This window comes from Megachile rotundata, chromosome 10, assembly GCF_050947335.1.
Source record: "Megachile rotundata isolate GNS110a chromosome 10, iyMegRotu1, whole genome shotgun sequence".
In the NCBI taxonomy this organism is placed as follows: Eukaryota; Metazoa; Arthropoda; class Insecta; order Hymenoptera; family Megachilidae; genus Megachile; species Megachile rotundata.
The window spans coordinates 9,397,152-9,412,484 of record NC_134992.1 but is presented as its reverse complement, the minus strand read 5'-3'; the positions used below and the strand labels follow the sequence as shown (position 1 = coordinate 9,412,484).

Genomic DNA, 15,333 nt, shown 5'->3' with positions numbered 1-15,333 from the left:
TTCTCTTTCGTTCCACGTCGCGATCAGACGTATTAATATTTCTTCGAGAGGTCGTTCCACGTTGTGGTCAGAATTTAGTTGCAGACGTGTAGGGCTGCATGCAGTGGCGCGTGCAAAAGGGAGCAGGAAGAAAAACCGGCGAACGCACGACACACGGGCCACTCGTAGCCCGGACCGCAAGCTTTTCGAGTGTTTTCGCATCTAGGGTTTTTTTTCTACCCTCTTCCCCTGAAGTTCACTTGCGACCCAGTAATTATCGTCAACCACCATGCTCCAGTTACGACGACGGGGTTTCTTCTACCTGCCATTCGGTTACTTGACTTTTTAATTTTACCTCTTTTTATTTTTATAAGAGAAATGGGTATTAATTTTTTCCCTGCGTGTTCAATTTCTTGCGACCATGCGCAGTTCCCTGGAAAAGGGGATGTGGGGGGATGTTGGTCGTGGACGTGTTGAATTAGGAGAGGATGCTGGAGATATTTTTGGATATTGTTTGAGGACTTTGAAGTTGGAAGATTTTAGAAAATTTTGAAACTTGGAAACTAGACGATTTGGGAATTAGTTGATTTGTTTTCAATTGAACTTGAAAACTAATTCAACCCCAAGTAATGAACTTATTACAAGTTACTACTTATTACCTAACTTTACCTTGCACTTACATGTTCACAGCGTTATAAGTCACACTGTAAAATAAATCCTACAGTACATTTTTTATATGAACCACTCTCCCACGAAGTCACACGCCAAGTTGCTTTGAATAATTAATATAAATGTTATACTTTGAATTATGTTAATATAAATTAAAAAATGATTTGGTTTGTCCAGGATTGTCCAGGAGAGCAGAAGGACTTCCGAGCAGAGCAATGCGCCGAATTCAACAGCGTACCTTTCGAGGGAGCCTACTACGAGTGAGTATGAAACACGAAAAACGTCTCTATGTCGCGTTCCGTCTGCCTGTCGCTATGGAAATATCGCGATGCGCACCCGATTGAGTTTCTCGATATGCGACCAATGCGATTTATCGGTGACATCGTGCCCCATCGATGCGTTCTGGCCTTCTCACCGATCACACCGACAACATCTAATGGCCGTTCGACGTTCAAATTCGTCTAGTTCGAAATACGCATGCTGGTCAATTTATGACGATATATTTTTGTCTTCCTATTTGCTCGATAACATAGCTACTGTTGGAAGATTAAAATTAGAAGAAATTTCAAGGAGAATATTTTATGAAGTTATGTTGAGATGATTCTGAAATTTGATGGGGTTGTTTTCTTAAATAGAACTGTATATTCTTTGTATATTTTTTACAGATTGATTCTTCGAATATTTTGTTAAAAAGTACTGAGATGAAGTGTTAGAGGAAACAATTCATGGATTATTTTCAATTTTTGATTAAAGTATCAATTTACTTACAATGCAGGTTTTTAATTGGAGTTAGACAAGCTTTGCTCTTAGCTTTGAACCCAGACAATCTTTCAGCTTTTCAGCTTTTCGTACTTAGACTGTACTTGGATCAGTAATAAATTGTTTAATAAATAAGTCCAAAATATTTTACAAAAATGAAGTAGTCCAAAAAAACACATAGTCAGATTAAAATTTGGAATTCCTATGTCACCGTAATTAAAAGAATATCAAATAAAGAATACATACATACCTGACCTTAATCGAAAGAAGAAGAAAATGGAACTGTTAAAAATGTTCCATTACCTCGAAAACGATGAAAGGAATCCTGCAATTGCAGAAAATCCCCTAAGAACCCATCGAAATTCCACGCGAGATCCCCTCGTTACCCCAAGAGATCGACGATCGTCAGATCAGATCGGTTTCAATGGTGAAACTAATCGTGCGAAATCGTTCGCAGTTGGATCCCCTACACCGGTGGGCCGAACAAGTGCGAATTGAATTGCATGCCCCGTGGCGAGCGTTTCTTCTACAGACACAAATTGATGGTGGTTGACGGTACACCATGCGAATCGGAGAAGAACGACGTTTGCGTCGGGGGCAAATGCATGGTGAGCCAATGTGTTTCTTTCGAAAATTATTTCATTTGCATTTGTTGCATGTGATAGACTTTTGTCTTATTACGACAAATTTTCAATAAAAGTTTCGACAAACATTTCATTTAAACTTTAATTTAATTGAAGATAACCAAAGTTTTAAACTAACCTTGTTTAAATTTGATTTTACAATAATAGGACTCAACTAACGTGACATACTTGATTTGACTAATATAATCTTACTTGACATATCATGATATAATTTAATCTAATCTGATGTAACTGGATCATAATCTGTTCTAATTTAATAACCCAATGTGATCTAAGATTATGTAACATCTTTTCATTTATCTTAATCAAACCTAACCCTATGTAACATAAACCAATCTAATGTAACGTAACTAAGATTAATCTAATCTAATTTAACCCTTTAATCATTGACACTAACATAGACTAATCTAGCCTTATCTAATATAAACTAACCTAATATAACATAAATAAAACTAACTTAATCTACCCTAACCCTTTACCTAATATAAACTAACCTGATCTAACCTAACTGAAACTCATCTAATCTAACCTAACCTAATCTAACCCAATCCAATAATCTGACACAACCTAATTTAATTTAACTTAATCTGACCTAACCCTATCTAATCACAAAGTAATCACAAATTACAATTTTACATCTTACATTGCAAATATCTTATGTTTGAATTATCTGAATTTAAGTATAGAGTCGAAGAGAACTCTTGTTTTTATTAGGGTTAAAGTTCAAATAAAGAGTATTTCTTTTACCAGCACGTTGGATGCGATATGATGCTGGGAAGCGATGTGAGGGAAGATGCTTGCAGAGAGTGTGGCGGAGACGGGTCAAATTGCAACACCGTTTCCGGTTTGTTCGACACCGACGATTTGCAAGCAGGTACATTGCTATTTTCCAACAACTATGAAATTTACCCATATTACATACATATATGTAAACACCTTCATAATTATCATGGTACTTTACTCGTAATTAATTAAAATTTCAATCATTCATTGGTACAATTATTGGTACAATTATTCTTCATCTTACAAATTTAATTTTTTAAATTCTGCAATGTTCTTACTTCCATTTACTCATTGTTATTATTCTTCATCTAATGAATTTAATTTTTTAAATTCCTCAACGTTCTTACTTCCATTTACTCATTTTTATTCTTCATCTTCTAATTTTGATTTTGTGGTCTCTACAATATTTTCACTTTTATATTTATTACTTTTTTTGCACTTTTACATGCAAGAAAATTGAATTTTATTATTTTTAAAGGTCCAGTCTCGTTATCACTGTTATTCTGTTTTTGATGCAAATGAACAACTGAACTATTAATTTCAGTTCAAGTGTAATCGTACTTTACAGGGTACATCGATATCATACTGATTCCCAAGAGCGCCACAAACATCGTGATAAAGGAACTAGAACCATCGAACAATTACCTGGGTTAGTGAAACAAATGCAGGACATAAAGGTGTTTCGTATTCGAATAGATGATAAAGTGTTTTATATTCACAGCGATTAGAAATACCACCGGATACTACTATTTGAACGGAAACTGGAGAATAGATTTTCCACGTAGCTTGAAGTTTGCTGGATCCATATTCCATTATTCAAGGGACCCTCAAGGTTTCTCGGCACCGGACACCATTACTGCCTTGGGACCTACCAGTGAGCCGATTTACGTGGTGGTGAGTATTCTGTTTTTAATTAGTGAATTATATTGTGAAGAAACTGTATAGAAGCAGTATCTTTGGATATTGGAGAGATTTCTGATAATATGTTTCCTTTTCCAAATTTCCAAATTATTAAATTTTCACTTTTTCAAATTTCTAAATTTTCCAATTCTCAAATTTTTCAATTTCAACTTTCTTCAATTCTTATATTTTCCAATTTTCACTTTTCCAAATTTCTAAATTTCCCAAGTCTCCGAATTTCCACTCTCCCAAATTCCCAAATCTCCAAATTTCCACTCTCCCAAATTCCTAAATTTTCCAAATCCCCAAATTTCCACTCTCCCAAATTCCTAAAATTCCCAATTCCCAAATCCCCAAATCTCCACTCCCCCAAATTCCTAAATTTTCCAATTCCCAAATCCTCAAATTTCCACTCCCCCAAATTCATAAATTTCCCAATTCCCAAATCCCCAAATTTCCAATCTCCCAAATTCCTAAATTTTCCAATTCCTAAATCCCCAAATTTCCACTCTCCCAAATTCTTAAATGTTGAGTTCATCAAATTGCCAAATTTCCATATCTCCAAATTTGCAATTACCAAAATTTCCAAAGCCCCTATATTACTAAATTTCCAATTTTACAAAGTACCAAATTTCCAATGCTCAAAATTTGCACAAGTTTAAACTTATAAATTTCCAAAATTCTAAACACTGATGTCATAACATTTCCAAATTCCTTCAATTACTCAAATTTCTCAAATTTCTCACATTTTTTCAATTCCTCAAATTTCTCAAGTTTTTCAAGTTTGTAAAATTTCTTAAATTTCTAAAAATTTCAAATTGACTAATTTTCTTAAATTTCTCAAATTGTTTAATTTTCTCAAAATTTTCAAATTTTTCAAGTTTCTCAAATTTCTCAAATTTCTCAAATTTCTCAAATTTCTCAAATTTCTCAAATCACTCAAATTTCTCAAAATTTTCAAAATTCCTTATTTCTCAAATTTCTCAAATTTCTCCAATTTCTCAAATTTCTTCAATTTCTTTAATTTCTTCAATTTCTTCAATTTCTTCAATTTCTTCAATTTCTTCAATTTCTTCAATTTCTTCAATTTCTTCAATTTCTCAAATTTCTCCAATTTCTTAAAATTCTCAAACTACCCAAATTCTCAAATTATAGTTCTAAAGCACCAAAAACTCCATCCTCGAAAAGTCCCTATTACCCCCTACACTCCACATTTCCCATCGTAGCCCCTGAGCTATTTTGCACTCACCTAATCTACTCCATCTCCAAACTTCGTTATCAACCGCGTATAACCAAAATTTACGTGTATTGTTTCGTACAGTTATTGTACCAGGACCACAACGTCGGCGTGCATTACGAATACAGTATACCAAAAAGAATTTCGCAGCAAACGGACGCTGACAGCTACGCTTGGATAACCGATGAATTTTCCAGCTGCAGTTCCTCGTGCGGAGGAGGTAATATTTCCAAAATTAATCACGTTGCCTAAACCGACGGTGAATGTAATTAATAATCGGACGAGCTGTATCGTGTTCCAAATTTGATAGGGCAATTTGCGAGCGATCGATGCCCCTAGATTCGACGAACGTTTATTAATTAATATGCTTCTCATTCGACGCACGCCGAACGGATCATTCTCTGTCCATCGTCTGTTCAATTATCAGATCGATAAGTGGCTTATTAAATTTGTAGCTTGTTAACTGTGCCACTTCATAAACTTCCGTATTTCTTTGTTCGTTTTATAACGATCTTATTATATACTGCTTCATTGTTACTCGTATCTGATATTGTATTTGCTCTTTGTATTAAATTTTATATTGTCTTCATATTTCATACTTCAACCATTCATGTTATAATTATTGTTCATACTTGATGTTTTAGTTCATTGTCTACACATGATGTTAAAATTCTTGTGCATATTTGATGCTACAGTATGTAGTTGCTCGTACTTCATGTTATAGACATCCTTCATACCTGATGATTTAGTTTATTGTTCATACTTGATGCTACAGTATGTAGTTGTTCATACTTCATGCTAATGATATTCTTCATATTTGATGTCAAAGTCATTCTTCATACTTAATGTTTTAGTTCATTGTCCACACATGATGTTAAAATTCTTGTACATACTTAATGTTACAGTATGTAGTTGCTCATACTTCATGTTATAGACATCCTTTATACTTAATGTCAAAGTCATTCTTCATACTTAATGTTTTAGTTCACTGTCCACACATGATGTTAAAATCCTTGTTCATACTTAATGCTACAGTATGTAGTTGCTTATACTTCATGTTATAGACATCCTTCATACCTGATGATTTAGTTTATTGTTCATACTTGATGCTACAGTATGTAGTTGCTCATACTTGATGTCAAAGTCATTCTTCATACTTGATGTTTTAGTTCGTTGTCCACACATGATGTTAAAGTCCTTGTTCATACTTAATGTTGCAGTATGTAGTTCCTCATACTTCATGTTATAGACATCCTTCATACCTGATGATTTAGTTTATTGTTCATACTTGATGCTACAGTATGTAGTTGCTCATACTTGATGTCAAAGTCATTCTTCATACTTGATGTTTTAGTTCATTGTCCACACATGATGTTAAAGTCCTTGTTCATACTTAATGTTACAGTATGTAGTTGCTCATACTTCATGTTATAGACATCCTTCATACCTGATGATTTAGTTTATTGTTCATACTTGATGCTACAGTATGTAGTTGCTCATACTTGATGTCAAAGTCATTCTTCATACTTGATGTCTTAGTTCATTGTCCACACATGATGTTAAAATCCTTGTGCATACTTAATATTGCAGTATGTAATTGCTCATACTTCATGTTATAGACATCCTTCATACCTGATGATTTAGTTTATTGTTCATACTTGATGCTACAGTATGTAGTTGCTTATACTTGATGTTAAAGTCATTCTTCATACTTGATGTCTTAGTTCATTGTCCACACATGATGTTAAAATCCTTGTTCATACTTAATGTTACAGTATGTAGTTGTTCATACTTCATGTTATAGACATCCTTCATACCTGATGATTTAGTTTATTGTTCATACTTGATGCTACAGTATGTAGTTGCTCATACTTGATGTCAAAGTCATTCTTCATACTTGATGTTTTAGTTCATTGTCCACATATGATGTTAAAATTATTGTTCATACTTAATGTTGCAGTATATAGATGCTTATACTTGATGTTTTAATTCATTGTCTATACATGATGTTAAAATCCTTGTTCATACCCAATGCTACAGTTCGTCATTCATACTTGATGTTCCAATAAACTCATACATAACATCAAGTAAAACTTTGTTAGCCATCAACATAATAAAATTTTGGTCATTTAAATAGCAGAGTGGGAGACAATTTATAGGTAGAATTAAAGAATTGGTTACATGGAGGCACGTATGTTAAGTTAGCAATAAATTTGTGCCTATGGGCTCGGTTAGCAACGAGAGATTGCTCACCTTCGTGACTTATGTACCGTTTAACCCTTTCGGTAGAACAGAGGCTGTTATTTGTTACTTTATATATGACCAGCCATATATTACTGCAAGTAGTGACTATACTTGATCTTCGGACCAACATGACGCTCAAAAGCCAATAATTGTAGTCATTAGTCTTACCACGAGTGCTTTTAAACAAAATGTTTATTAGTGATAAAAATAATTTTCTTTCAACCATAGTGCAACTCCCTTTGTATCCATATGTGTAGGTACATGTATGTATGTATATGTATTGTACGCATACATATGTGGATTTCTATATGTGGAGAAATATAGGGTTTCAAGTAGTAATAGATTAATCGAGTTCATAAGAATGATCAAGTATTAAGCAATTTTTGTGTTAAGGAAATATTTTAGAATATGGGATTTATGACTTTTCTGTGATATAAATTATATTTCACCTTGAAAGTTAAATATATCATATTTCATCTTGATGATATTTCTTAGATATTTCTTAATTACATTCTAACACTAAACCTACATATGCATACCAATGTCGAAGACAAAGTTGAAACGTCAATAATATTATTTTGATACATTGTCACTTAGTTTGAAATAATCTGTTAAAGGTTACCAATCGAGACGAATAGCCTGTGTGCGAAGAAGAGACAGCCAACCCGTGGATGAGAGCCTCTGTGATCCACAGATGGAACCGGACGACACTCAGGCTTGTAGCCCAGAGCCTTGTCCACCTGTGTGGGTGGAGGGCGAGTGGAGTCCTTGTAGCAAACACTGCGGGGAAGGAGGTGAACAGCAGAGGGAGATCAAATGCGAGCAGGTCATCTCTGGAGGAATCCCTACGGTGGTGGACGATAGTCAGTGTCTGGAGAAGGTGGGACCAAAAGGGCCGACTAGCCAGGAGTGTAACAAGGATGTACCGTGCCCTCAGTTTCATGTTGGTCCATGGAAACCGGTATGTATCCTTTAACTTAAGTGTCTTTCCACTTGGAAATTAAGTCACATATCAGAGCATACACATATTAGGATTTTAGTAGTGATGTATTTAAACCACGCTTGATCAGAACAAATAGAAGCAAAATGAGAATATTAGAAGTGATGGAATACTCATTTAATTTTGAGTCCATCATTCAAACCTCTCTTCATTCTCTTGCTGTCTTAGGAACAAAGATTTGTCCTCTTTTTACATTGTAGGGTATATTATTATTTATTACACATGTGAAATTTTTGTTGTAACAGTGCGACCATTTGTGCGGCCCTGGCAAACAAACTAGGAGAGTGACCTGTTATAAGAAGGTGGAGGGCAAGATCGAGGTCCTGGAGGACGATGCCTGCGAGGGAGAGGTTCCAGAACGTGAGAAACCTTGCGAATTGAGACCCTGTGCTGGTCTTGACTGGGTCACTTCGGACTGGAGTGGTGTAAGCAATTTTCACTTCCGTTCAAACCATTTTCTACATTTTCATCATTGCTTAACTGAAAATCTTGTGTCTTCTCCTGTTATTAATAATAGAATTTTAAGTTTCAAGATTGACAATCTTATGCTCTGAAGGTTTAATTTTTCATTTTTCATTGTAACTTCAGGAACGTTAAGTTTATTAGTATCAAGATATCAAGTTTTACTTTAATAGCAAAATATTTTTCTTTCACATATCAGTGTTCTATATTATAACATTCATTGAGTGACTTCTTCACTGCATAGTGTGACGATAGATGTGGTCTGACACAAGAAACAAGAACGACCCACTGTGCCACTCAAGACGGTACCGTTTACCCAGACGAAAAGTGCGACCCCGAAAAGAAGCCAGAATTGAACCGCGAATGCGAGAGCAAGAAAGAGTGCGACTTCCTTTGGTTCGCCTCCCAATGGAGCGATGTAAGACCAGCATTACCACATAAATATCCTCAACTATAAACTAGCACAAAGATCACAATTTCACAAAGTACCTCTAGATTCAGAAAGTAGATTACCATGCTCCTAAAGTAGTCCACAAATTTATCTTCATAAAGTAGATTGCGTATCTCCGTTGATAAAGTACATCTACGTTCATAAGATTACAGATCGTGAAGTAGATCAGAAATTAATTTGCATCGTAATGACAATTTGTGTTGAAGTGCTCCGCCAGCTGTGGCTCCGGTGTGCAAACACGCAAAGTGTTCTGCGGAACTTTCGACGACGAAACGGTGAAGAAAGTACCTGACGAAAAGTGTGACGCGAGCAAGAAATTCAACGACACGAAGAACTGTACCGCTGAAGAAGAGTGCAAAGGTGAATGGTTCGCTGGTCCATGGAGCAAGGTAATTTATTTTAAATAACTTGCTGCTTCACTCTTCGTTTCTTCTGCAACGAGAATTTTTACCTGAACTTCAACATAGCTCTCTTTATTCCACAAGTGTTTATTTTATATTTAACTTCATTTTATGTATATTAATTTTGGCGTGAATGGTGCCTTAGATATTTCATCTGCAAATTTCAAATACATAAATGTTTAATAATCCAGAAATTTTTCTGACATAGTCAAAATCGTTTTACTAAAATATTTTATTTCATCCTGTCACATTTACCTGTTGCCTTGAAAAGTAATATAACACTTGAGAATTACACAAAGCAATAGAAAAATAAAGTTTATTATTAAATTATCTACTATAATTTTCCTATTATGTACTGCTATTGTATCCTGAGCTTCTTGTGGATTTTATGTATGGTTGCTGATTATGCAGCAGGTTCAAACATGTTTATAGTAAAATTTTTGACGGCAATGTAAGAGAATCTTGTCGGGATGTTCTCGAGGAATACGTTCCCTGGTTCGTCGAAGAAATTCAATATCTTCGACGGCTTTGCAACGAGCCTAGCAAGAAGCGTCCGCCTCAAATTTCTTCCATTAATCACCTTACCATGTTGCAGTGCTCGAAACCGTGCGGCAGCGGCATGATGAGCCGCAAGGTGATTTGCATGAAGGACAACGTGACGGTCTCGACAGGCTGCGACGCAAGCACGATCATGTTCGCCACGGAAAATTGCAATGATCAACCTTGCGAAGAAGGTGATGCTCTTAAGCTAATGCAAATTTCATCGAACATCGCAAATCACTTAAAAATTAATCCGAAACTTGATCAAAACATGCTGATGTACAAATATTTGCTGTAATGGCAGAATGCTAGAAGTTATTGTTCAGCCTTGCAAATGTTTAATTTTTAGAGTACTTTAATCTTTAATTTAAATTTACAGTTTGTACCAGTCATTTGGAAATTAGGTTGCATATCAGAGCATACACGTATTAGAATTTTAGAAGTAGTGATGTATTCGAACTACACTCGATCAGAACAAATGTGTACAAATAAAAGCTACAGCAAAGTGAGAATATTAGAAGTGATAGAATTCTCATTTAATTTGGAATAAATTTAAACTTGCAATGTATAAATGTAACTGTTCTCAGATGAGGTAATACCAGTTCAACCGGACAAGATCAAAGACCTCACTGACGAGGACGAGGAATGTGAAGTGTACGAGGATGAAGACTTTGTTACTGTTTCTTCGAGTTTCGCAGCTAGTGTATGTCGAAATTTTTTCTTTGCTTTATATATTACATATGTATCAGTAACATATACATGAACATATAAAATACATATCACTTGCAAATATATGAACAGATTAGATATGTGCCACACACATATATGCACATGTTACATATGTATCACTAATAAACACATGAACATGTCACATATGTATTACTAACTTATACACGAACATATTAAATACATATCACTTGCAGATATATGAACATATTAGAGATGTGCCATACACATATATGCACATGTTACATATGTATCAGTAACACATATATGAACATATTAAATACATATCACATGCAAATATATATACGTATTAAATACGTATCACTCTCAAATTATTTTATTTTCTTTCCAGGATAAATCCAGCGACGACTCAGACCTGACAGAGGCAACACCCTTGAGTTCACCAGATACCAGGTCATCCACAGCGAGCGACATATACGATTTGATGCCCGGCGATGGTCCGAAAACCAGAAGCGACATACCTCCCGGGGAGACGGGAAGTGGCGAAGGAAGTAGCCCAGATTTCACCGATTTCCTCAGTGGAACGTACACGTCGGAATTCGAGACCACCTTCGAGGGTAGCGGAACAGACGAGACGACGGAAGAGGGTGAGTCCACGACCGGAATCACGGAATCCGAGGTCACCGACGAAACTGTCGAGGGATCGACCATGGGTTCCACCGACGACTCGACTATTGAGATATCAGGGACACTTTCTTCCGGTGGTGAGTTTATTTTTCACTAAAAGATCGCTGCATGAATTCTTGTTATAAAATTGAAAGAAATTTTTTGTTTTGGAGAGAGATAAATGTTGATATTCGAAATATAAGGACTTTATTATCGATCTTTTCTAATGTGCTATTGTGTTTGAGATGTTTGAAAGATTATATTGATTTTATTGTCTTAATATCAAGAGGCCTCAAAAGTTTCTTTTGTTTGTTTGTACAATATGTAATTTAATTAAAGTTATATATGTGACGTTCACATGTGACCACAGTGAAAATTCATGTGTGTGGTCAGACATTTTATAATATATATTATTAATAGTAGTTATACTCAATCTTTTAATCTGTTAGCATCATTGTCAATATTAAGAGTCCTCAAATTTTAATTGATCATCATGGCAGTCAAATCGAGTTTCATTACAAAAAGAACTTTATTTTCCTTCTTTCTAAAAAAATTACGAAAATTCATTCAGGTCTCAGATATAGAATAATTCCAACAGTCAAATTTATGGTAAAATTTATTTACTTCAGAAACTGATGAGACAACTGAATCCGGTATGACGGATTCGAGCGATCTAACTTCTGAGTCACCGGAATCGACAAGTTCTTCCGAAAGTGGAGCCACAGAAGAAAGTACAGTTTCGTCGATGACGGAATCGACGGAAACGGAAGTAACCGGGTCGTCTGAGTCCACAGAATCTGGTCCAACTACATCTTCTTCAGAAACTGAGAGCACCGTCACTCAAGAATCTGGTAAGTGAAATTTAAGTTTGTCTTTCTTTAATATTGATGCTTCCATTTTGTGTTATCAAAGGAAAATTTCTTTGAAGAACATTTTATTAATGATGCAAGGTATTGGATTGAAAATTTATATGTGAAAATTGTATGCTTAATTAGACTTCGTATTTTATTACATATGAAGTTTAGTACTCATGTGTTCTATTAGTATATATGTATTTTACTACTCATGTGTTCTATTATTACATATAAATTTTACTACTCATGTGTTCTATTATTACATATATATTTTACAACTCATGTATGTATTACTACATATGAATTTTACTACTCATGTGTTCTATTATTACATATGCGTTTTACTACTTATGTATTCCATTGCTACACATGTATTTTATTACACATGTGTTTTATGACTTTAACTCACAATCTTAGCGATAAAGTTTGTATTGAACGATAATTATTTAGTTCAATCCAAAAGTGTCTTTTCTCCAAAAGAATAATACTAGCTTTCCCGTAAACTTCGACAACACATTCCTTATTAACTTCAAAATTATCGCTAGTTCTGCTATTAAACCTTCTGCCCTCGATTTTAAAAATTTCGCTATCAGCTTTCAACATGAGTCTCTAAAACCTTAAAACAGAATCAACCCTATTGGAGTCATCCACCGTAGAAGGAAGCACCGAATCGGGTGCTACCGAAGGATCCACCGAATCAGGAGCCACAGAAGCATCAGAGCCCACAGAGGTATCAGGCACCGAGGAATCCACAGAATCTGGAGCTACAACAGAGTCTGGAGCCACAGAAGCAACGGAATCTGGAGCAACAACCGAGACCACTGAATCTGGTCTCACGGAGACTACCGAGTCTGGAATGACTACAGAATCTGGGGCGACTACGGAATCTGGAATGACTACGGAGTCTGAAATGACAGAGTCTGGAATGACTACGGAGTCTGGTATGACTACCGAGTCTGGAATGACTACTGAATCTGGAATGACTACGGAGTCTGGTATGACAACGGAGTCTGGAATGACTACGGAGTCTGGTATGACAACAGAGTCTGGCATGACAACGGAGTCTGGAATGACAACGGAATCTGGAATGACTACCGAGTCTGAAATGACAGAGTCTGGAATGACAACGGAATCTGGAATGACTACCGAGTTTGAAATGACAGAGTCTGGAATGACAACGGAATCTGGAATGACAACAGAGTCGGGAATGAGTACGGAGTCGGGAATGACTACCGAATCGGGCGAAACCACAGTAGAAGCTAGTACAGTTTCCGGAGAAACTACGGAGTCTGGAGCAACGACCGAAAGTGGTGAAACCACTGTGTCTGGATCTACCGAAACAACCGTTTCTGGACTGACGCCAGTAACCGAGGAGGAAGAGACTGAGATGACCGAGAAAACTCACAGTAAGTTTCTAAAATGACTTCCATAGTTAGCTTCAAATATAATTGACTTCATTTTGTTGAATAATGCTTATCCCTGAAGTACCATGACAGACTCAGATGTTATTTTAAGAAGGTTAAATCTATATTTTTTCTTCTCAAGATTGAATATGTTGTCATTAGCATTTTTAGTTTTTAGTTTAATTGTTGACACTTATATCACCTTAGATCCATGTGAGAACCCTAACAAATCAAGTAAAAATAAATATGATGAAGCCTCGTACATCAAACTCCAATAACACATCATGAGATTTCATCCATCACTCACAATGACTAAGGGTTAAATTGTATCATAAACAACCTCTGACCACCTATCTAACTTATCTATTACACCTATCAACTAATTTTGATTGTTATCAGTATCTGAGATCTGGACAACAGTCAGTCCAGAAGAGACAACTCGCAGACGCCGCATATGCAAGGTACCCAAAAAGAAGAAGACCTGCAAGACCTCGCCCTTCGGCTGCTGTTATGACGGAGTCACTGCAGCAGAGGGTCCCTTCGATCAAGGCTGTCCCACACCACACACCTGCAACGAGACCAAACACGGTTGCTGTCCAGATGGCGTGTCACCAGCTACTGGTCCAGATAATCAAGGATGTCCTGAGACCCACTGCGACGAAACTTTATTCGGTTGCTGTCCTGATGGAGTCACTGCTGCCGAGGGCAACGACAACGAGGGATGCACGAAACCTTGCAATGAAACAGAGTTAGTTCACGCTATTGTTAAACATTTTGAGAAGCATAATGTTAGAATTATCCGTGCAGTTGTCTTTCGTTAACTTTACTTCGTCAAAAGACAGATGCAGAACAGATGCAATTTTTAAAACTGTGTCATGCAATCTTTTGAATTATGAAAATATCTATATTTTCCCAACATATGAACACAGAATAAAATTTTTGTATTACTCTTTGATTCAGATTCGGTTGCTGTCCCGACAACGAAACACCATCCAGCGGACCTGACAACCTGGGCTGCTGTAACGTCACAGAGTTCGGATGCTGTCCAGACGGTATCAAACCAGCCACCGGACCGGATGGCGAAGGTACATCATTCGTTTACGACTATGCCCCATATTCCACGATTTACAGAACGTATGCTGTATCCATGAATAAATTATAGGTTGCGAACAGGAGGTTACAACTGTATCTCCCGTCACGGATGAATACGAAACAACCACAGTGCAGGAGGACTGCGCGAACAGTACCTATGGATGTTGTCCGGATAGTGTGTCTTTCGCGACGGGACCGAACTTTGATGGATGTGGAGTTATCAATGCTGAGAATTGCACTATATCGTACTTTGGATGCTGTCCTGATGGCGTTTCACCAGGTGAAATATTTAGAGATTTGGGAACATGAGTTGAGATTCACGAATGTAGGTTGTGGAGATTTTTGGGTGTAGGGATTTGGAAATTTAGAGATCTCAGGATTTAGGTATTTGTGGATGAAGGTTTAGGAGTGTTAGAGATCTGGAGATCAAGGGATAGAAAAATGTCTGAGGATTTGGGGGTTTGGAGATTTGGGGATTTGAGGATTTGAGGATCTGAGAATTTGGGGATCTAAGGATTTGGGGATCTGAGGATTTGGGGATCTGAGGATTTGGGGATCTGAG

At 36.3% G+C, this 15,333-nt stretch overlaps 1 protein-coding gene across 5 annotated transcripts in view; it reads left to right on the top strand.

The window, feature by feature from the left end:
* The window catches only part of Ppn (proteoglycan-like sulfated glycoprotein papilin), a 185,354-nt gene that overhangs the window by 144,554 nt on the left and 25,467 nt on the right, over positions 1–15,333 (top strand). For all 5 annotated transcript variants that reach the window (XM_076536700.1, XM_076536699.1, XM_076536696.1 and 2 more), the window contains 18 exons: positions 826–908; positions 1,865–2,015; positions 2,802–2,925; positions 3,403–3,483; positions 3,556–3,728; positions 5,056–5,191; positions 7,833–8,176; positions 8,461–8,640; positions 8,922–9,095; positions 9,335–9,517; positions 10,125–10,263; positions 10,657–10,772; positions 11,148–11,520; positions 12,052–12,273; positions 12,903–13,682; positions 14,079–14,427; positions 14,640–14,764; positions 14,842–15,051. In XM_076536700.1, coding sequence (XP_076392815.1) covers positions 826–908; positions 1,865–2,015; positions 2,802–2,925; positions 3,403–3,483; positions 3,556–3,728; positions 5,056–5,191; positions 7,833–8,176; positions 8,461–8,640; positions 8,922–9,095; positions 9,335–9,517; positions 10,125–10,263; positions 10,657–10,772; positions 11,148–11,520; positions 12,052–12,273; positions 12,903–13,682; positions 14,079–14,427; positions 14,640–14,764; positions 14,842–15,051 — 3,943 coding nt within the window. The remainder of the gene's footprint in view (positions 1–825; positions 909–1,864; positions 2,016–2,801; positions 2,926–3,402; positions 3,484–3,555; positions 3,729–5,055; positions 5,192–7,832; positions 8,177–8,460; positions 8,641–8,921; positions 9,096–9,334; positions 9,518–10,124; positions 10,264–10,656; positions 10,773–11,147; positions 11,521–12,051; positions 12,274–12,902; positions 13,683–14,078; positions 14,428–14,639; positions 14,765–14,841; positions 15,052–15,333) is intronic.